The sequence below is a fragment of the Bombina bombina genome, chromosome 10, assembly GCF_027579735.1.
Source record: "Bombina bombina isolate aBomBom1 chromosome 10, aBomBom1.pri, whole genome shotgun sequence".
Lineage (NCBI taxonomy): Eukaryota > Metazoa > Chordata > Amphibia > Anura > Bombinatoridae > Bombina > Bombina bombina.
In genome coordinates, this window is record NC_069508.1 from 26,312,737 (window position 1) to 26,336,513 (window position 23,777).

Sequence of the window (23,777 nt, forward strand, 5' to 3'; positions counted from 1 at the left end):
GATTTTTTTTATCTACTACTCATTTGAATGTGTTATTGCATTGTCTTTTTATTATGCATTATTTGTTTACGCAATTCTACTGTATTAAACTATCCAAAGTACAGATTATTCACAAGGCAGCAATAAATAGGTGACTTCCATCTCACGGATTACAAAACATGGTAAACAGCAGTCTTAATACACAGTATAAATAGGCAATAGTGGTCAGGGTTTATTATATACAAAACAGTGTTTATTAGATACAAAACTCTTATTTACAGCCACGGCGGCTGCGTTCTTTTCAAACGCTCACAATGTACATTTTGAAGGTTACAAAAAGGTGTTTTTTTCTCCCCCAAGTAAAATAGTCTTGAGATTTTCCTTAAACAAAACTGTCAAGAACTATCTCGGATCTCCCCTTCTTCTAGATCTTCATTTTCATGGGAAGTGGATGCAGATGGTTTACTCTCTGGATTGTGAAAGAAAAGATCATGAAAACGACAGGCTCAAAATTTTAGTAAAATGATTTTAATTGGAAAAGAAAAAACGCTTCATCATTTTTGCTTGCTTGCTTTTCTGTAATCCATCTCCTAAAAGAATTGATTTTCCAATGCCCCACAGAGTCTAAAATGCATCGTGCGAGGATTCAGAACCTTGACACTTCAACATGCTACACAGGGATTGCTTAACCAGTGCAACAGCTAATTTATATATGTCCCTAGCTACCCATGACAAATGAGAAGATAAACCTAAAGGGACAGTAAGATCAAAATTAAAAACAAATAGATTGGATAGAACACGAAATGTTTAACAACTTTCCAATTCACTATTATAAAAGTTTGGCTTAGTTCTATTGTTATCCTTTGTTGAAGAGTAATCCTAGGGATGCCTAGAAGCATGCACGTGTCTTTAGCTATCTAGGAGCAGTGTTTGCGACAATGTTTAGCACAATGTTATACATAGTCACAAACACTACTGCCATAGGCTGCTAGACACACATGCACACTCCTAAGCTCTATCAGCCATCTAGCTTTACTCTTCAACAAAGGACACCAAGAGAAGAAAGCAAATTTAATAATAGCAGTAAATTGAAAAGTTGTTCCAAACTGCATGCTTTATCTAGATCATTAAAGTTTAATGTTGCCTTTACTGTCCCTTTAATTAAGTGGCTTATCAAGGAGTATGATCATGGACTGCAAAACAATACAAATTGTACTTACAAAATGACAGTTTTAATGTTTTTACACCAATTTTGTATATAGATCTTTTAACTAAGCATGATGCTTAAAGGGATATGAAACCCAAATTATTTATTTCATGATTCAGATAGAGCAGCAATTTTCAAATGTCCTCCTATTATCAATTTATCTTCGTTCTCTTGCTCTCTTTATTTGAAAAGCATGAATGTAAGCGTAGGAACTGGCCCATTTTTTGTTCAGAACACTGGACAACATTTAGCCACCAATCAGCAAGCGCTACCCAGGTGCTGAACCAAAAATTGTCTGGCTCCTAAGCTTACATTTCTGCTTTTCAAATAAAGATACCAAGAGAACAAAGAAAAATGAATACTAGGAGTAAATAAGAAAGCTTCCTAAAATTGCTGCTCTGATTCATGAAAGAAAAAAAATTGGGTTTTATTTTCCTTTAATTCTTTGAGCACCCAAGAATTAACTTGTGAGAGCAGCGAATGCATGGCCATTTCTTGTGTAATATATATGACTCACACAATATATATATTATCAGGTATTTGTAGAGCATATATGTATGTGTGTATTATATATGACTCACACAATATATATATATTATCAGGTATTTGTAGAGCATATATGTATGTGTGTATTATATATGACTCACACAATATATATATTATCAGGTATTTGTAGAGCATATATGTATGTGTGTATTATATATGACTCACACAATATATATATTATCAGGTATTTGTAGAGCATATATGTATGTGTGTATTATATATGACTCACACAATATATATATATTATCAGGTATTTGTAGAGCATATATGTATGTGTGTATTATATATGACTCACACAATATATATATTATCAGGTATTTGTAGAGCATATATGTATGTGCGTATTATATATACACACATTTAGTTGTATTAATTGTATAATTGTCATTTATTAAAATAAATCTAGCAACCCCAACCATCACGCTCACCTTGGTCAAGAACCACATAGTCTTTTGCCGATTCCTGTAAGACCACATGTAACGTGGGATATTCAATGATCGTTTTATTCTTTAAATTCTCCAGAAGAGTTTTACTGGAATCCAATTCATAGTACCTAAAAAGAAATGAATACAATTCTCCTCAGTTCACACATACCCAGCTATTTGCTAATTTCATTAAGGGGACAAAATATTATTATACTGAAATCCCCATTTATTTTCTGTAGTAAAAATAAATAAAATTGTTTCAATATACTTTCCCTTGTTCCCTTTTCCTGCACTTTAACACTGAACAATGCGTTTTTTTGTCAATTCTGTGATCATTTTAATTTCCTACTACAAACCAGAATCTTGACCCTACAACACGCTACAAAGTAACTGTTTATATAAGCAGATGAAATAAGATAAGGGACATAAAGAGACACGTGCTTGGAATCTAAAATCAAAATGTAAACCTAAAAAAAGCATCAGGTAACAGAATTTTGCCAGTGACACGTGTGCACTGAAAATGGTGCTGATTAACCTGTGAGAACTTCAAATTTGGTTAGAGAGATATCAAAATGTTTTTTCTTTGCATTTTAAAATAGCCGATTTTAGATGCAGGACAGTTAAATTAAAAAAAATCCATCTCATGTTCCTTTTATGAACAAAAGCTAGCTGTGTTTTTTTGCTGGTGATTGGAAAGTAAACATCTTGAGATTTGAATATAAAAGGTTTAATTATGCATAACAAAACAACTTTGCAGTATATTTATCGCGGCATGGCTTTTCCAAATTGGACAGGAGGCGGGTGGAATTTGGCTATTGAAAGATAGCAACCCAAAATGTCTTTAATGATACAGATAGAGAATAAAATTTTAACCAACTTCCAATTTACTTCTATTATCTAATGTGCTTTATTCTCTTGATATCCTTTGTTGAAGATCTTACAGAGGTAGGCTCAGGAGCTGGGAGCTAGCTGCAGATACATACCTCTTATTGGCTTACTGTGTTCAGCTAGCTCCCAGTAGTGAATTGCTGCTCCTTTAACAAAGGATAGCAAGAGAATGAAGCAGCAATAAAAATAGAAGTATATTGGAAAGCTGTTTAAAACCGAATGCTCTATCTGAATCATGAAAAAAAAATGTTGGGTTCCATCTCCGTTTTCTCCCACACAACTTTGCCCATGAACCCATGTGCATATGCACGTACACCTAATGCCTCCTTACCCGTCTCTGTGATTGGGCGATGCTATATACCAATCACGCTATTAAAAGGGACATTAAAAACATTGAGATTGTCCTATAAAATGTTTCATTATTTGTATTTAAAAAAATGCAATATGCTTTAATTATTGAACCATTTTTGCTGTACTTTAACTCTTAAAATGGTTTGCTCTTTTAAGTCTAACTGGAATTGGAAAACAGACTCCGGAATTAACACTGCTATATTCCACCACAGTCATTCGTTGCACATTCTAGTGACCAATTTGTAACTGTCCCTAATTGGCTCAGCAGAGAATGAAACCTAGGTTACAAGATGGAGGCGTGCATTGCTTTATAGACACAAACTTATTTTTTCGATATTAAAACAGAACTAAAAAAAAAAAAAAAAATACATCTACAGGTTATTCTCAGGCTAATCTTTGCTTTGAATGCATTATTCTATCTAGCATTTGTTTAGTGTTGAATGCCCCTTTAACGTCCAGAGGTAAAGTTTATACATTTTATAGCCTTCTATTTGAAAATGCTGCATATTGTTTAATATTTTTGCATATGCTTACCAATTCCCAGTAGCATTTATACAGCTTTAAAGGGAGATTGTGTGCAGACATGACATGCTGTGTTATAAGTCATTACTGTACTTTGCACTACTCATTGCGGAACTGTATGTGTTTAAACACACAAATAAAAGATTTGCTTGGGAGCTGCAGAGACCTGCTACTGAACCAATCGGCAGTGGCAGTTGCATGAACTCCGACAATCGCCGGCTGTTTTCAGATTGGAAGCTGCACCACTTGTGACGGTCTAGTGGGACTTTACCTATGACTTTACTCTTTGCGGGGGATGAAACAGAGTGCCACAGTTAGTAGTGCATAAATTACGCACTCTAATGAATCAGCGCATTTTATTTTTGCATTAAAATGTCCATTTAAAATCTGCAGGTGTCAGTTGTTATTTGGAGCAATTTACATCATAGACACAAATATTAAACAGAAATAAAATACAAATTCATTGAATATTTTGCTGCATACATTTTTGATAAACTGCAGAAAATATGATCATTTAAAAATGAAGGTTGTAAACCAAGCACAACTCTCTGTAGTGGTGTATTCTCAATAAATAAGCCCACTGTACCGCAGGGCATTCAGAAACGCTTCAAAGTGTTCTCTGTAAAAATAAATGCTTAGAAAAATATTGTGTGATCTCTGTAATGTGAGGCAGTTAAAAAAAAGTTAAATGTGTTATGAAGGCCAACATGTTGGGTACATTTATTCTTTCTTTCTGGACTTTCACACAGTATTTCTTTATAAAGATTTCACAAATTAAATTGGAGATTCATTTAACATAAATGTTATATATAAAGATCCCCCCCCCCCCCACACACACAAATCAGGATAAGGCCAGAAAAGATTCACACTGGTAAAACTGTTGCAGGGACATGATTCGGAGAGTCTCTCTCATGTGTATAATGTATAATACATAAAAGATTGGCCTACGAACCAATACACATTATCAGAGACTCTCAGGCTAGATACATCATCCTAATCTGTAACTTAGACCATATCACCGATACCTTAGTCTCCAGCTATATCTCCAATCTCCACCAACCCAAATATCTAAAAAAAAAAAGATTTTACAAAGGGTAGATCCGGTTAAGCAGGGCAGGGTAATCTTGTCAAGTGATTTTAATATGGTCAGGGATAGTAGAATGGATAGGAAATCCAACCCTACCAACAAGAAGGCTACTACTTCTGACCTTTTGAGCCTTAAATTTAGAACCCAAATGGCACAATATGGTTATTACGATATCTGAAGGTCCTACCATTCTTTAGATAAAGACTACACTCACTTCTCTCACCCCCACAAGACATATTCTAGGTTAGACTACCTATTCTGCCACTCTGATACCCTTGACACAGTAAAATCAACAAACATATCAATCTTCCCGTGATCGGACCATGACCGACCTTCAATCTGTAAACACAGTTAGAACCAAACCCACCTGGCAACTACCCCACCATATATTATCAAATATACCTTTCAGAGAAGAATTAAGAAAAAAGTTAAAATTTATAATACAAACAAATGACAGTCCACAAATTCTTGATTATATAATTTGGGGGTCAATCAAGGCTACCACCAGAGGCTACTTTATTAGAAGACAAGCTCACTTAAGAAAACAAGCAGGCCTTTCACTTTCCCAGGCCCACTTTAAATTAAGAGATCTCGAACACCAACACTGCATCTCTAACTCTTTAGATCTTAGAGATCAAATCGTAAAACTTAGACAACATATCTGTCAAATAGAGTTCAAGAAAACACAATTCCATCTTTCTAAATTAAACAACTTTTCTACTCTAAAAGTAACAAGGCCGACACCCTATTAGAAAATAGATTAAGGCAACGTACTGGGGCCTCATGCATACACACTTTAAAACAAGGTGACCAAATTCTTAGACTCCCTCTGCCCTATATAATATACAAAAACATGAACCAATAAACCCAGCCTCCCAGAGGTTATGGAGTTCCTTCTTACACTCCCTGAAACTATCGACCCTTAATACTGACCAGAAGGAGGCCTTGACCAACCCCTTCTCTATTCAAGAGGTCAAACAAGTAATTAAAAAGCTAAAACCTATTAAAGCCCCAGGTCTGGATGGCTATTCGGCAGTCTTTTATAAGACGCATATACACGAAATTTCACCCCTGCTACTCAGATTCTTTAACTTGGCAAGCGAAGGTGTGTTTCAGAGGGAGTTTCTTGAAGCTTCCATCGTAACCATACCTAAACCAGATAAAGACCCTTCTTTCTGTACTAACTATAGACCCATTTCACTGATCAATGTAGACATTAAAATATACTCAAAAATCTTAGCAAACAGAATCGCAAGGTTACTACCCGATATTATCGTTTCAGACCAAGGGGTAGATTTATCATAGTGTGACTGGACATGATACGATGTAGCGCATTATGTCCGCCTCACATCGATAAATGCTGACAGAATACGCTGTCAGCATTTATCATTGCACCAGCAGTTCTTGTGAACTGCTGGTGCAATGCCGCCCCTGCAGATACAAGGCTAATCGGCTGCTAGCAGAGGGTGTCAATCAACCTGATCGTATTCGATTGGGTTGATTTCTGTCTGCAGCCTCAGAGCAGGCGGACAAGTTATGAAGCAGCGGCCTTTAGACCACAGCTTTATAACTACTGGTTCCGCAGAAACAGGGGCATCAAGCTCCATACGGAGCTTGATAAATTGGCCCCCAAGTGGGTTTTATGCCTGGCAGAGAAGGCCTAGATAACACTAGAATGCTGCTTAATATCCTTCTAGAATCTAAAAGACTAAGCAAGCCCTTGTCAGTCATCTCCCTCGATGCTGAGAAGGCATTTGACCGTGTCAGATGCGAATATCTATGGAAGGTGTTGGAAACTTTCAATTCCCAGATCAAATAGTGTTAGCCATAAAATAATTATATTTCCCACCCACAGCCTCTGCTTGTGGCCTGGGTTTTAATTCCCCGCTATTCCCCATCTCCAATGGTACTCGTCAGGGCTGCCCTCTGTCCCCTTTGCTGTTCTCTCTAGCAATAGAATCCCTAGCAGCACAATTCAGAAGGGATAGAAAAGTAGAGGGGATCACATTACATGGCATGGTATTGCGTTGTTCGCAGATGATATTATGATCTTTTCCACCACGCCAAAACAAACAATACCTAGACTATTAGAAATTCTGGAGACTTTTAGCAACCTCTCCTATTATAAATTGAATCACAACAAAACCGAAATCTACACTAGAGGACATCCTGATGACCTTCCAAAACATCTACATGATAAATACAGCTTTATAGTCAAGGAAAACCACATAACACATTTAGGGATTAAATTATCAAGTAATATACACCCAATTATTAATGAAAACTACTGTCCCTTGTTATCTGAGAACTCAGACAAAAATGTAACTCCGATTCTATTTCTTGGCTAGGACGCATCACAGCTCTTAAAATGAGCTTTCTGTCTAAATTGACTTATCTTTCTTCTGTTAAGTGTGATCAGTCCACGGGTCATCATTACTTCTGGGATATTACTCCTCCCCAACAGGAAGTGCAAGAGGATTCACCCAGCAGAGCTGCATATAGCTCCTCCCCTCTACGTCACTCCCAGTCATTCTCTTGCACCCAACTACTAGATAGGATGTGTGAGAGGACTATGGTGATTATACTTAGTTTTATATCTTCAATCAAAAGTTTATTATTTTATAATAGCACCGGAGTGTGTTATTACCTCTCTGGCAGAGTTTGAAGAAGAATCTACCAGAGTTTTTTACTATGATTTTAGCCGGAGTAGTTAAGATCATATTGCTGTTTCTCGGCCATCTGAGGAGAGGTAAAACTTCAGATCAGGGGACAGCGGGCAGATTAATCTGCAAAGAGGTATGTAGCAGCTTTTATTTTCTGACAATGGAATTGATGAGAAAATCCTGCCATACCGATATAATGTCATGTATGTATATTTTACACTTCAGTATTCTGGGGAATGGTACTTCACTGGATTTACACTGTGTACATAAAACCTTTTAGCCTATTTTGCAGGGACTAGCAACAGGCTTTTTAATAACTCTTAATTTATGTTAAACGTTTTTGCTGGAATGTAAAATCGTTTTCATTTTCTGAGGTACTGAGTGAATAAATGTTTGGGCACTATTTTTCCACTTGGCAGTTGCTTGATCTAATTTCTGACAGTTTCTGATCTCTCTCACTGTTGTGTGTGAGGGGGAGGGGCCGTTTTTTGGCGCTTTTGCTACGCATCAAAAAATTTCAGTCAGCAGCTCATTGTATTTCCTGCATGATCCGGTTCATCTCTACAGAACTCAGGGGTCTTCAAAACTTGTTTTGAGGGAGGTAATTCTCACAGCAGAGCTGTGAGATTGTAGTTGACTGTGATAAAAAAACGTTTATTCTGTAATTTTTTTTCTGCTATCAGAGTTAGTTGTCTTTTGCTAATGGGAACAAACCTTTGCTAAAGTTGTGTTGTTTACAAGGATTGATGCTATAACTGTTTCAGTTTATTAATTTTCAACTGTCATAAATCTTCTGTGCTTCTTATAGGCACAGTACGTTTTCATAATATTTTACTAGAATTGTATTCCAAGTTGCAAGTTTATTTGCTAGTGTGTTAAACATGTCTGATTCAGAGGAAGATACCTGTGTTATTTGTTCCAATGCCAAAGTGGAGCCCAATAGAAATTTATGTACTAACTGTATTGATGCTACTTTAAATAAAAGTCAATCTGTACAAATTGAACAAATTTCACCAAACAGCGAGGGGAGAGTTATGCCGACTAACTCTCCTCACGTGTCAGTACCTGCATCTCCCGCTCGGGAGGTGCGCGATATTGTGGCGCCCAGTACATCTGGGCGGCCATTACAGATAACATTACAAGATATGGCTACTGTTATGACTGAAGTTTTGGCTAGATTACCAGAACTAAGAGGCAAGCGTGATCACTCTGGGGTGAGAACAGAGTGCGCTGATAATACTAGGGCCATGTCAGATACTGCGTCACAACTTGCAGAACATGAGGACGGAGAGCTTCATTCTGCGGCTGACGGTTCTGATCCAAACAGATTGGATTCAGATATTTCAAATTTTAAATTTAAGCTGGAGAGGGGAGGTGTTAGCGGCTCTGAATGATTGTAACACAGTTGCAATACCAGAGAAAATGTGTAGGTTGGATAAATATTTTGCGGTACCAACGAGTACCGACGTTTTTCCTATACCTAAAAGACTAACTGAAATTATTACTAAAGAGTGGGATAGACCCGGTGTACCGTTCTCACCCCCTCCGATATTTAGAAAAATGTTTCCAATAGACGCCACCACACTGGACTTATGGCAGACGGTCCCTAAGGTGGAGGGAGCAGTTTCTACTTTAGCTAAGCGTACCACTATCCCGGTGGAGGATAGCTGTGCCTTTTCAGATCCAATGGATAAAAAGTTAGAGGGTTACCTTAAGAAAATGTTTGTTCAACAAGGTTTTATATTGCAACCCCTTGCATGCATTGCGCCGGTCACGGCTGCGGCGGCATTCTGGTTTGAGTCGCTGGAAGAGACCATTAATTCAGCTACTCTGGATGACATTACGGACAAGCTTAGAGTCCTTAAACTAGCTAATTCATTCATTTCGGAGGCCGTAGTACATTTAACTAAACTTACGGCTAAGAATTCAGGATTCGCCATTCAGGCACGCAGAGCACTGTGGCTAAAATCCTGGTCAGCTGATGTTACTTCTAAGTCTAAATTACTTAATATACCTTTTAAAGGGCAGACCTTATTTGGGCCTGGTTTGAAAGAAATTATCGCTGACATTACAGGAGGTAAAGGCCACGCCCTGCCTCAAGACAGGGCCAAACCTAAGGCCAGACAGTCTAATTTTCGTTCCTTTCGGAATTTCAAAGCAGGAGCAGCATCAACTTCCTCTGCTCCAAAACAAGAAGGATCTGTTGCTCGCTACAGACAAGGCTGGAGACCTAACCAGTCTTGGAACAAGGGCAAGCAGGCCAGGAAACCTGCTGCTGCCCCTAAAACAGCATGAATTGAGGGCCCCCGATCCGGGATCGGATCTAGTGGGGGGCAGACTTTCTCTCTTCGCCCAGGCTTGGGCAAGAGATGTCCAGGATCCCTGGGCGCTAGAGATAATATCTCAGGGATACCTTCTGGACTTCAAATACTCTCCTCCAAGAGAGAGATTTCATCTGTCAAGGTTGTCATCAAACCAAACAAAGAAAGAGGCGTTTCTACGCTGCGTACAAGAGCTTTTGTTAATGGGAGTAATCCATCCAGTTCCACGGTCGGAACAGGGACAAGGGTTTTACTCAAATCTGTTTGTGGTCCCCAAAAAAGAGGGAACTTTCAGACCAATCCTGGACTTAAAGATCCTAAACAAATTCCTAAGAGTTCCATCGTTCAAGATGGAGACTATTCGGACAATTTTACCCATGATCCAAAAGGGTCAGTACATGACCACAGTGGATTTAAAGGATGCTTACCTTCACATACCGATTCACAAAGATCATTACCGGTACCTAAGGTTTGCCTTCCTAGACAGGCATTACCAGTTTGTAGCTCTTCCATTCGGATTGGCTACAGCTCCAAGAATCTTCACAAAGGTTCTGGGTGCTCTTCTGGCGGTACTAAGACCGCGGGGAATCTCGGTAGCTCCGTACCTAGACGACATTCTGATACAAGCTTCAAGCTTTCAAACTGCCAAGTCTCATACAGAGTTAGTACTGGCATTTCTAAGGTCACATGGATGGAAGGTGAACGAAAAGAAAAGTTCACTCGTTCCACTCACAAGAGTTCCCTTTCTGGTGACTCTTATAGATTCTGTAGAAATGAAGATTTACCTGACAGAAGACAGGTTAACAAGACTTCATTCCATTCAACAACCGTCAGTGGCTCAATGCATGGAGGTAATCGGCTTGATGGTAGCGGCAATGGACATAGTACCCTTTGCACGCTTACACCTCAGACCACTGCAACTGTGCATGCTAAGTCAGTGGAATGGGGAATACTCAGACTTGTCCCCTTCTCTGAATCTGGATCAAGAGACCAGAAATTCTCTTCTATGGTGGCTTTCTCGGCCACATCTGTCCAGGGGGATGCCATTCAGCAGGCCAGACTGGACAATTTTAACAACAGACGCCAGCCTTCTAGGTTGGGGTGCCGTCTGGAATTCTCTGAAGGCTCAGGGACAATGGAGTCAGGAGGAGAGTCTCCTACCAATAAACATTCTGGAATTGAGAGCAGTTCTCAATGCCCTCCTGGCTTGGCCCCAGTTGATAACTCGGGGGTTCATCAGGTTTCAGTCGGACAACATCACGACTGTAGCTTACATCAACCATCAGGGAGGGACAAGAAGCTCCCTAGCAATGATGGAAGTAACAAAGATAATTCGCTGGGCAGAGTTTCACTCTTGCCACCTGTCAGCAATCCACATCCCGGGAGTGGAGAACTGGGAGGCGGATTTCTTAAGTCGTCAGACTTTTCATCCGGGGGAGTGGGAACTTCATCCGGAGGTCTTTGCCCAAATACTTCATCAGTGGGGCAAACCAGAGATAGATCTCATGGCGTCTCGACAGAACGCCAAGCTTCCTCGTTACGGGTCCAGATCCAGGGATCCAGGAGCAGTCCTGATAGATGCCCTGACAGCACCTTGGGACTTCAGGATGGCTTACGTGTTTCCATCCTTCCCGATGCTTCCTCGATTGATTGCCAGAATCAAACAGGAGAGAGCATCAGTTATTCTAATAGCACCTGCATGGCCACGCAGGACTTGGTATGCAGACCTGGTGGACATGTCATCCTGTCCACCTTGGTCTCTACCTCTGAAACAGGACCTTCTGATACAGGGTCCTTTCAAACATCAAAATCTAACTTCTCTGAAGCTGACTGCTTGGAAATTGAACGCTTGATTTTATCAAAACGTGGTTTTTCTGAGTCAGTTATTGATACCCTAATACAGGCTAGGAAGCCTGTTACCAGAAGGATTTACCATAAGATATGGCGTAAATACCTATATTGGTGCGAATCCAAAGGTTACTCTTGGAGTAAGGTTAGGATTCCTAGGATATTGTCTTTTCTACAAGAAGGTTTAGAAAAGGGTTTATCTGCTAGTTCATTAAAGGGACAGATCTCAGCTCTGTCCATTCTGTTGCACAAACGTCTGTCAGAAGTTCCAGACGTTCAGGCTTTTTGTCAGGCTTTGGCCAGGATTAAGCCTGTGTTTAAAACTGTTGCTCCGCCATGGAGTTTAAACCTTGTTCTTAACGTTTTACAAGGCGTTCCGTTTGAACCCCTTCATTCCATTGATATAAAGTTGTTATCCTGGAAAGTTTTATTTTTAATGGCTATTTCCTCGGCTCGAAGAGTCTCTGAGTTATCAGCCCTACATTGTGATTCTCCTTATTTGATTTTTCATTCGGATAAGGTAGTTCTGCGTACTAAACCTGGGTTCTTACCTAAGGTAGTCACTAACAGGAATATCAATCAAGAGATTGTTGTTCCTTCTTTGTGTCCAAATCCTTCTTCGAAGAAGGAACGTCTTCTGCACAATCTGGATGTAGTTCGTGCCCTAAAGTTTTATTTACAGGCAACTAAGGAATTTCGACAAACGTCTTCCCTGTTTGTCGTTTACTCTGGTCAGAGGAGAGGTCAAAAGGCTTCTGCTACCTCTCTTTCTTTCTGGCTTCGTAGCATAATTCGTTTAGCCTATGAGACTGCTGGACAGCAGCCTCCTGAAAGAATTACAGCTCATTCTACTAGAGCTGTGGCTTCCACTTGGGCCTTTAAGAATGAGGCCTCTGTTGAACAGATTTGCAAGGCTGCAACTTGGTCTTCGCTTCATACTTTTTCCAAATTTTACAAATTTGACACTTTTGCTTCCTCGGAGGCTATTTTTGGGAGAAAGGTTCTTCAGGCAGTGGTTCCTTCTGTATAAAGAGCCTGCCTATCCCTCCCGTCATCCGTGTACTTTTGCTTTGGTATTGGTATCCCAGAAGTAATGATGACCCGTGGACTGATCACACTTAACAGAAGAAAACATAATTTATGCTTACCTGATAAATTCCTTTCTTCTGTAGTGTGATCAGTCCACGGCCCGCCCTGTTTTTTAGGCAGGTAAATATTTTTTAAATTATACTCCAGTCACCACTTCACCCTTGGCTTCTCCTTTCTCGTTGGTCCTTGGTCGAATGACTGGGAGTGACGTAGAGGGGAGGAGCTATATGCAGCTCTGCTGGGTGAATCCTCTTGCACTTCCTGTTGGGGAGGAGTAATATCCCAGAAGTAATGATGACCCGTGGACTGATCACACTACAGAAGAAAGGAATTTATCAGGTAAGCATAAATTATGTTTTTTCGTTGCCTCCCAATTAGAGTACCCAAACAAATTTTACTACAGTTCCAAAGTGAATGCACAAAATACATATGGGCAGGGCAAATCCCCATATATAGCTCACAAGATTCTGCAGTATCCTAGACAGCATGGGCGGTAGCCTCCCCATCTATCATTAGATATTATGAGGCGGTGATACTCACCCATATTTCTCAATGGGGAGTTAAAAAATCCCAGAGTAAATGGAGGGAATTTGAGCAGGCCTCATTATCGTTTCATATTCATTTACGTGACTATAATAATTAGAGAATGCCTTTATTCATGGGATAAAATCAGACACTATAAACTTATAGCCCCCTACCCCTCTCCCATCACTTCCATTTCAGGTCTCCTTACGGGCCTCCCTGACTCTCGCCCCGCAACATGGGCATAACTAGGATTTGTTAAGGTTTCAGACTTGTGGTCCACCTCCTCACAAGGCCATTTCGTTACATTAGAGCAAATAAGGGAATCTACACACATACCAACGATTATGATATTTGAATATACTCGAGTAATCAGTCTACTCTCCAGCTGGGGGTTTAAACCTATACCTTCCTGCCAGTTAACCTTATGGGAGTCTAGATGGCAGTAAGGGATGAAATTATGTAAAACTATGTCTATTCATTACAACTTAATGAAAGGAGTGTTGCCTCCAGATAAAGCTCCCCATATAATGAAATGGGAACAAAAATTAAATATCTCTCTCTCTGCTCAGGTTTGGCAATGAACACTCAAAGCCATTCATTGCATTACCCTTTGAGAGACATATTTTAAGCTTCTCACGCACTGGTACTATGTCCCAGCAAGACTGGCCCAACTGTTTCCTACTACTTCTCCCAAATGCTGGAGAAACTGTGACCACATAGGTGATATGACACATATATGGTGGGGTTACCCGAAACCTAAACCACTGTGGAACACCTGTTTCACCACATTATCCAGATTAGGGATACTCCTTACCAAGTCACCAGAAGTGGCCTTACTCCATTTAGGCACATGCACGTTACCTACGCATCAAAGCTATCTGTATATATATATATATATATATATATATATCTCTTCTCAGCTATAAAATTATCCATTGCAAGATCATGGAAAAAAGTAACTCCTCCTTCCTGGCCAGAAATAATTAAAGTCATGGCTTATATATATACGCTATGGAAAAAAAGTGTGTTATATTCCCTTGAAAATTCTGACCTTTTGGTAATGATACGGGCCGATTGGAAATCTATGTTCAACACTCAATGGCTTCCTAACCTTGATCCTTAGGAAACGTTTTACAAATCACTATACACCAATCAATTAGTCATATGTTTCGTTACCAAGTTGCTAACTTTTTTTCAAGAATGGATTATATATTTATGTAATAAAGAGCTTTTATTTTTCCCTACCATTACCTTCCTGACGCCTCCCAAAAGCCATTTCATTATCTTAGAGACAATGACATATAGAGCGGTCCCACCCGCTCTATATGTGTCTCCAACGTGTGTTCACGACGAGTGCAACGAACTGCGCATGCGCATATCGTAGTCCACTCTCAGCCATGCTCTAATCTTGCCTCTTACGTATCTTGGCAAATCCAATAACAATAGGAATAGTCATGCACGAAACGGGAGCGCGCTTGCATTGCAAGTCCAACCAAAAAAATCTAAACGCATGTGCAGATCGTCCGGGTTGTGGATAACGTAGATTGACGGCCACCTAATGGCCAGAATTTCAGTTGGCTGCAAAGAAAACGTGACCAAACATAAAAAAAAAAAACCCCTTAATTTACGGGTTGAATTCGGCAAACGAAAAAATGTAAGTATAAACGGGAAAGACAGACTTTATACTCATATTTATTTTGGTCAACAAGTGATATTAGACTGTGAGATAGTTAACTTTACCTTCACTTTAAAAAGGATACATTCCCCCCCTCCTAACCTTTCCCCCTTATTACTTAGCAGCTATCTCAATAATACCACCCTTTTAAACCAGTGCCTTAGCACTCTTACACAGCAGTAATCCCCCATTATTCCGTTTACCCCAATCCCCATTTACCTACCTACTGTTATTGGATATTCTTTCCATTACACTAATGAACGTTTACTTTTGTCAATGTTTACATGAGAGCAATAAGTGTATCTCCATTGTTATTTGAATTTTCCCTTTTTGTGGATATGTACTTAAATGTACATTGTATCTTTAATTTAGAAAATAGATAAAAAAGCATATTTATAAAGAGAATATGGATACTAACAGGTTTAGATTTGCATGCGTCATATTTATTTAACCTGGTTGATAAATAATCACATAAAAAAAGTAAAAAATATATATATAAAAAATTATTGCAATTTATGCTTACCTGATAAATTAATTTCTCTTTCATGGTGGTGAGAGTGCAGGATCCATTACTCCTGGGAATTACTCTTCTCTACCACTAGGAGAAGGCAACGATTCCCAAACCCCAAGAACCCTATAAAACCCCTCCCACCTCACACATACTTGAGTCTAACGTATAGCCAAGCAAGTGAGGTAAAAAAGGAATAAGAGCCATAAAAGGAGAAGGGAAAAAATGTACTGAAGAAAAACCTAACCCCAAAAAAAACATAGGCATGGGGTCTTGTGGACTCTCACCACCATGAAGAAATAATTGATCAGTTAAGCATAAATTATGTTTTCTTCCATATAGGTGGTGAGAGTCCATGCTCAATTACTACTGGGAACTAATACCTAAGCTGTGGAGTCCACAAGTAATAACATAAAGGTAGGGATTTAAAAAACATCTTTATCCTTCAACCACCTCCAGCTGAGGCAAAGTAAAGACTGAGGCATGTGTGAGATGTGAGGTATTTTAGAGGCTCTTGGGGTTTGGGAATCTTTACCTCCACCTAGTGGTATAGAGAAGAGTAATTCTCAGGAGTAATGGATTGTGCACTTTCACAACCTGTATAAAAGAAATATACTTTTTAAGCAGACTCCAGTCACCCCCAAGCCCGCACGTTCTGCAGCAGTAGGTACAACCCTCCATCCAACTCACGATCTCTGCTACAGCTGTCTGTCCTTCCGGAAGGGAGAAACTGGGCATATACCGCATGTCTGTTCTCAGAAGACAGACATAAATAAACATGACCCCAGAGGCAGAACTTTTTTCATTTTCTGCAATGAGTTTTTTTTAATGAAATTTTATCTGCAGGTCATTTTGAAATGAAATGACATTTTATATTAGTCAGTTACACTAAAGCACCAGCTAAATTGCAATGTGTCGAATAACTGGAGAATAAAGCAACTTTTAGTTTTTATAATATATTTTGGCAGTTGGAGATTGCATTGCAAATTAGCTGCAGAGAATTTTTTTTTAATTTAAAATGTCTCTTGAATACATTTGTTTCCTTTGCTCTTGGTCTTATATCACATAATAATGAGGAGTCACAGCTTTGCAGACCGGGCAAGGCTAGGTGGTTGATAAAATCCCTGAGAGCCAGTCATCAATACATGTGCTGCCGCTTTGCAGTACTGCTCGGTTATTTGACTGTTCTCTTTAAACAGCGCTTCGCTCTGACTGCTCCATGTAGTAAGGAAAACTTACACAATGCAGCCAGAGTACAGCGCTGTTTGAAGAAAACTGCCTGATGTGGGGCAGCGCTGCAAAGCAAAAGCGCTAACAGTTCCTGCACGTGGCCTTTTCTTTCTGCAGGCATTTTCTGCGAAAACATATCAGATCACAGCATGTTCTGCCTCTGGGACCATGACAGCACTATGGAAAGTGAGGGGAGAAGGGGGTCCCCTTCCGGTTGGTTGTACTGCTCGCCACTGAATATAAGGAAGAACCCTCTGCAGGTCCAGGACCCTTCCAGGAGTCTACACAAAAAATGTACATGTTTCTTTAAAAGAACTAAAAAGTGCTCAGCTTATAAACTTTGAAGGGATGAAGGGCTGAGTCAGACACCTGCCTGGAGTCTAACCTTTCCAACTTGTAGCTCTGTGCTGCTATCAGATGCTTCTTTACAGAGGACGCATCTTGGTGCCATGTTCATATGATCAGACTACTTATTACCTGATCAGACAGATATTGGTCCTGCTGCTGGTCAGTGGCATAGAGCAAAGTTAACATATTCTAACTTTTGCACTGCTCACCATTTAACTCTATATGTTTAAAACCGGCAAACGGGTTAACTACATAGATAAAGTATGTTCAGGAGCAAAAGAAACTGGCTGTTTCTGAGCAGGAAATGGCCAGCGAGCCAATCAGCAGTGGCAGTCACACGACCCCACCGATAACGGCTTGTTTTAAGCTGGGGAGCTACAATGCTTACAGTTCATGAGAGTATTACGCACAGAGTTTCACAGCAAGTAGTAAAAATAATGACGTGCAGGAACGAATAAGAGTTTGTAATTTTTGAATTACAACAACCCTTAAAGGCTCCAGGTCAAAAAAACGTTAAATTCAAAATAAATTTGGATTTTGGAATTCCGGATTTGGGGATTTAAACCTGTACATCTTAACAGTTAAAGATGATTAAACTGAAACTAGCCCGTATTACATAAGTATACATAACTAACTTGCTGCATTAACCTGCCCTGGCTAAGAACAGCTACTAAAACTCTTATTGGTGCGCACAGACGTGCCTCTACCAGCATACGTTTAATTTCCAACTGCAAAAAGCAGAAGTGAAGATTAATATACCTGCTGTCTGACAGAACAAACTGATGCTCCATTTAAATAACAATGTTATCATGCATGTAAAGAAGTTGCTTTAGCTATACAAACACTGTGCAAGCTTTAAATCATTAACAAAAATCTACAGAAAACCTTTTAGATTGTAAGCTCCATAGAACAGGGTGCTCGTTACATTATATCAACTCAACCATCAGTATTGCATTTGATAGCCCTACAATTATGTATTCAGTGCTGTGCAATGTTGTGGGCACTTTACAAAATAATAATTGGCCAAAAAAATACCTTTTCTGTAAAAACACAATTTTGTGAAAAATACTTTAAGATTTTTTTCTTTTAACTACAATATGGAAAGTGTATAAGCTTAGTGACATTTTAAATAAAAATAGTTTATGCTTACCTGATAAATTTATTTCCTTCCAGATATGGAGAGTCCACAACGTCAATTACTAGTGGGACTATCACTTCTGGCCAGCAGGAGGAGGCCAAGAGCACCACAGCAAAGCTGTTAAATGTCACTTCCCTACCCATAATCCCCAGTCATTCGACCGAAAGGAAAATGGAAAAAGGAATAACTAAAAAGTGTAGAGGTGCCTGAGGTTTAGTCAAAAATAACTGTCTTAAATTAAAGAGAGGGGTCATGGACTCTCCATATATGGAAATAAATAAATTTATTAGGTAAGCATAAATTTTGTTTTCTTTCCAAAGATATGGAGAGTCTACAACGTCATCAATTACTAGTGGGAACCAATACCCAAGCTAGAGGACACGGAATGAATAAGGAGGGAGAACAAGGCAGGCAGACCTAAACAGAAGGCACCACCTCTTGAAGAACCTCAGCTGAGGCAAAAGTATCAAATTTGGAAAAAGTATGCAGAAAGGACCAAGCTGCAGCCTTGCAAATCTGTTCTACAGAAGCTTAATTTTTGAAAGCCCAAGAAGAGAAGACAGCCCTAGTGGAATGAGCTGTAATTCTCTCAGGAGGCTGCTGTCCAGCAGTCTCATAAGCAAAACGAATTATACTTCTCAACCAGAGGGAAAGAGAAACAACCCTGAGAAACAAACAGGGCAGAAGCCTGGCGAAAATCCTTAGTCGCCTGAAGATACAATTTTAAAGCACGCACAACAACCAAGTTGTGCAACAAACATTCCTTATGAGAAGGATTAGGACATAGAGAAGGAACAACAATTTCCTGATTAAAGGGACAGTCAACGCCAGAATTTTTGTTGTTTTAAAAGATAATCCCTTAATTACAAATTCCCCAGTTTTGCATAACCAACACAGTTATAATTACACATTTTACCTCTGTAATTACCTTGTATCTAAGCCTCAGCAGACTGACCCCTTATTTCAGTTCTTTTGACAGACTTGCATTTTAGCCAATCAGAGCTGTCTTCATGGTAAATTTTCGTGCATGAGCTCAATGTTATCTATATGAAACACGTGAACTAATGCCCTCTAGTGGTGAAAAACTATCAAAATGCATTTAGATTAGAGGCGGCCTTCAAGGTCTAAGAAATTAGCATATGAACCTCCTAGGTTTAGCTATCAACTAAGAATACCAAGAGAACAAAGCAAAATTGGTGATAAAAGTAAATTGGAAAGTTGTTTAAAATTACATGCCCTATTTGAAAACTGAAAGTTTTTTTTTTTTAGACTTGACTGTCCCTTTAAGATTTCTATTCGAAACCACTTTCAGGAGAAAACTAAACTTAGTACAAAGAACCGCCTTATCCGCATGGAAGATAAGATAAGGCGAAACACACTGCAAAGCTGAGAGTTCCGAAACTCTCCTAGCAGAAGAGATAGCAATAAGAAACAAAACCTTCCAAGATAACAACTTAATATCTATAGAACGCATAAGCTCAAACGGAGCCTGCGGTAAAACTTTAAGAACAAGGTTAAGACTCCAAGGATGAGCAACAGACTTAAACACAGGCCTGATCCTGACCAGGGCCTGACAAAAAGATTGGACGTCTGGCTCATTCGCCAGACGCTTGTGCAACAAAATAGATAAAGCAGAAATCTGACCCTTCAAAGTACTGGCTGGCAAACCCTTCTCCAGACCATCCTGGAGAAAAGACAAAATCCTAGGAATCCTGACCCTACTCCAAGAGTAGCCCTTGGATTCACACCAGTACAGGTATTTCCACCATACCTTATGGTAAATCTTTCTAGTAATAAGCTTGCGAGCCTGAATCATATTCTCAATGACCGACTCAGAAAAACCATGCTTAGACAGAACTAAGCGTTCAATCTCCAAGCAGTCGGCTTCAGAGAAACGAGATTTGGATGAAGGAATGGACTCTGAGTTAGAAGGTCCTTTCTCAGAGGCAACCTCCAAGGTGGAAGAGATAATATCTTCACAAGGTCTGCATACCAGATCCTGCGAGGCCATTACCGATGCTCTCTCCTGTTTGATACGAGCAATGACTTGTGATAGGAGCGACAATGGAGTAAACGGGTTTGCTAACCTGAAATCCCAAGGAACCGCCAAAGCATCTATCAGGGCAGCCTGCAGATCTCTTGACCTTGAACCGTACCTTGGAAGTTTGGCGTTCTGCTGAGACGCCATCAGATCGAATTCCCGGGACCCCCCCCCCCATTTGAGGATTATCCTGGAAAACACCTCCTGATGGAGAGTCCACTCTCCGGGATGAAAAGTCTGTCTGCTCAGGAAATCCGCTTTCCAGTTGTCCACTCCTGGAATGTGGATGGCAGATAGACAACAATTGTGAGATTCCGCCCACTGAACAATCCGAAGCCACCTCCTTCATGGCTAAGGAACTCCGAGTTCCTCCATGGTGGTTGAGGTAAGCCACTGAGGTGATGTTGTCCGACTGCAATCTGATAAACCAGGCAAATGACAGCTGAGGCCAAGCCATCAGAGCATTGTAAATTGCATTCAACTCCAAGATGTTTATGGGGAGAGCAGACTCCTCCCGGGTCCATAGTCCCTGCACCTTTAACAAGTCCCAGACTGCTCGCCAGCCCAGTAGGCTGGCGTCTGTGGTCACAATCACCCAGAAAGGTCTCTGGAAGCATGTGCCCTGAGACAGATGTTCCTGAGAAAGCCCACACGGGAGAGAGTCTCTTGCCAACTGATCTAGATCTATCCTCTGAGACCGATCCAAATGGTCTGCGTTCCATTGTCTGAACATGCATTACTGCAGAGCTCTCAAATGGAATCGAGGAAAGGGAATGATGTCCATGGAAGCGACCATCAGACCAATAACCTCCATACACTGAGCCACTGATGGCTGAACAGTAGACTGTAGAGAGAGGCAAGGGGAGAGAATTTTTTATTTTCTGACCTCCGTCAGAAAATTTTTCATAAATAGGGAATATATTATGGTCCCCAAGAAAACCACCCTTGTAGCTGGAACAAGGGAACTCTTTCCCATATTTACTTTCCATCCGTGGGAACGTAGAAAAGACAACAAGATCTCTGTATGAGAGAGTTTACTTGTTGAAAACATTACGCCTGAATTAAGATGTCGTTCAGAAAGGGTTCCACTGCAATTCCCCAAGACCTAATCACTGCCAAGAGAGCCCCCAGAACCTTTAAGAAAATTCTGGGAGCTGTGGCAAGACCAAACGGAAGAGCCACAAACTAAAAGTGTTTGTCTAGAAAGGCAAATCTCAGAACTTGTGATGATCCCTGTGGATGGGAACATGAAGATTCGCATCCTTCAGGTCTATGGTCATCATGAACTGACCCTCTTGGACCAAGGGAAGAATGGAACAAATGGTGTCCATTTTGAAGGATGGTACCCTGAGAAACTTTAGGTCTAGAATAGGACGAAAAGTTCTCTCTTTTTTGGGAACCACAAACAGATTTGAATAAAATCCTAGACCCTGTTCCTTTACAGGAACCATCACTCCCAGGGAAGAAGGGTCCCAAACGCAATTCCAGAATGCCTCTCTTTTTATCTGGTCTGAAGATAATCTTGAGAGGTGGAACCTGCCCCTGGGAGGAAAGGTTTTGAATTCTATTTTGTAACCCTGAGATTCTATGTCCACATCCCAGAGATCAGGGACATCTCGTATCCATGCTTGATAAAACAGAGAAAGTCTGCCCCCACTTGATCCATTCCTGGATCGGGGGCAAACCCTTTAATGCTGATCAGCTGCAGGTTTTTTTGATTGCTTCCCCTTGTTCCAAGACTGATTAGGTTTCCAAGAAGACTTGGACTGTTCCTGCCTGGAATAGGAAAAGGAAGACTTTCCTTTAAAGTTACGAAATGAACAAAAATTACTGACGTCCTTTAGGTCTATTCTTCTTGTCTTGTGGAAGAAAAGACTCTTTTCCACCTGTAATATCAGAAATTATTTCTGTCAGACCAGGTCCAAACAAGGTTTTACCCTTATAAGGAAGTGCCAAAAGCTTGGACTTGGAATAAACATCAGCTGACCAAGGTTTTACCCTTATAAGGAAGTGCCAAAAGCTTGGACTTGGAATAAACATCAGCTGACCAAGATTTTAGCCACAACGCTCTGCGGGCTAGCACAGCGAAGTCAGGTATTTTGGCTCCCAGTTTAATAACTTGCATGGTAGCATCAGAAATAAAGGAATTGGCTAGCTTCAGAGCCTTAATCCTGTCTTGAATCTCCTCCAAAGGAGTCTCTACCTGAAGAGAATCAGACAAGGCGTTGAACCAAAAGGATGCCGCACTAGACAGAGTGGCAATACAAACTGCAGGTTGCCATTGAAGAGCTTGAGGAACATACATCTTCTTCAAATAAGCCTCCAGCTTTTTGTCCACTGGATCCTAAAAAGAGCAGCTAGCCTCTATAGGAATAGTAGTTCTCTTAGCCAGAGTAAAAATAGCCCCTTCTACTTTAGGCACTGTGCGCCACGAATCTTTAATAGGGTCAGCGACAGGAAACATCCTTTTAAAGACAGAAGACAGAGAAAAAGAAATCCCTGGCTTCTCCCATTCCTGTGCAATAATCTCCGTTGCACAGTCTGGAAAAGGAAACGCTTCTGCAGAGAAAGAAACATCGTAATATCTATTAAGTTTACTAGATTTCTTAGGGTTAACAATGACAGGCGTATCAGAGTCGTCCAAAGTAGCCAAAACAAAGGTGTTCAAGCTCAAATCTGAAGGATATTACTTCAGCATCAGAAGGAGGAATGATACTGTCTGAATCTGAGATTTCACCCTTAGAAGCTAACGACGTATCCTCCTCATCAGACTTAAGAGGGGGTGCAACATGTGTAGCAACAGACGGAACAGAAACCTTACTATCTGAATCTCTAATGTTCCTCTTGCGTTTTACCTTTAACATAGGAAAAGCAGATAATGCTGCAAATACTGCAGAAGATACCTGCGCAGTTATAATAGAACAGCTTGACAGTGTTAATAATGGAATAAATCAGCAATACAGATTTGAGTGTAAATGGCTAGACTTTATTAGGATATATAGAAATATACAAATATAACTTGTTTTATAATTTATTTATTTTTTCTCTTTTCTCCCCTTAACCCCCCCCCTCCCCCCATCCGAATATGGGAGCAGTCCGGATAGCCGCAGTAAGATATAAAAGCGGCTCCGACATGAACCGCCGCTCCGATCTCAAAGACAGAGCGGAAGAGCAAGCAAATCACATGTCAAACCAAAGGGAGCTGCGCCCACTAAAAAAAGCGCACGATCCCAGGACGACTACGTCACAATAAGCCCAATACTAACGCTTGCTACCTGTCAGCAATTGAAAGTTATAATCCGGATGGGCTCTATATCTGCACATCGTAATGCAGAGCTAAAACCGATCCCTCTCACAAGGTGAAAAAAAATGTAATAAACTAAAAC

General features: G+C 40.1%; 1 protein-coding gene across 1 annotated transcript in view; it reads right to left on the minus strand.

Moving 5' to 3' along the window:
• Window positions 1–210: 210 nt before the first annotated feature.
• Window positions 211–23,777, minus strand: part of ZNHIT6 (zinc finger HIT-type containing 6) — a 75,692-nt gene continuing 52,125 nt past the window's right edge. The window contains exons 9-10 of the mRNA XM_053693892.1: window positions 2,161–2,285; window positions 211–448 (exon numbers count right to left, since the gene is read on the minus strand). Coding sequence (XP_053549867.1) covers window positions 375–448; window positions 2,161–2,285 — 199 coding nt within the window. The 3' untranslated portion in view covers window positions 211–374. The remainder of the gene's footprint in view (window positions 449–2,160; window positions 2,286–23,777) is intronic.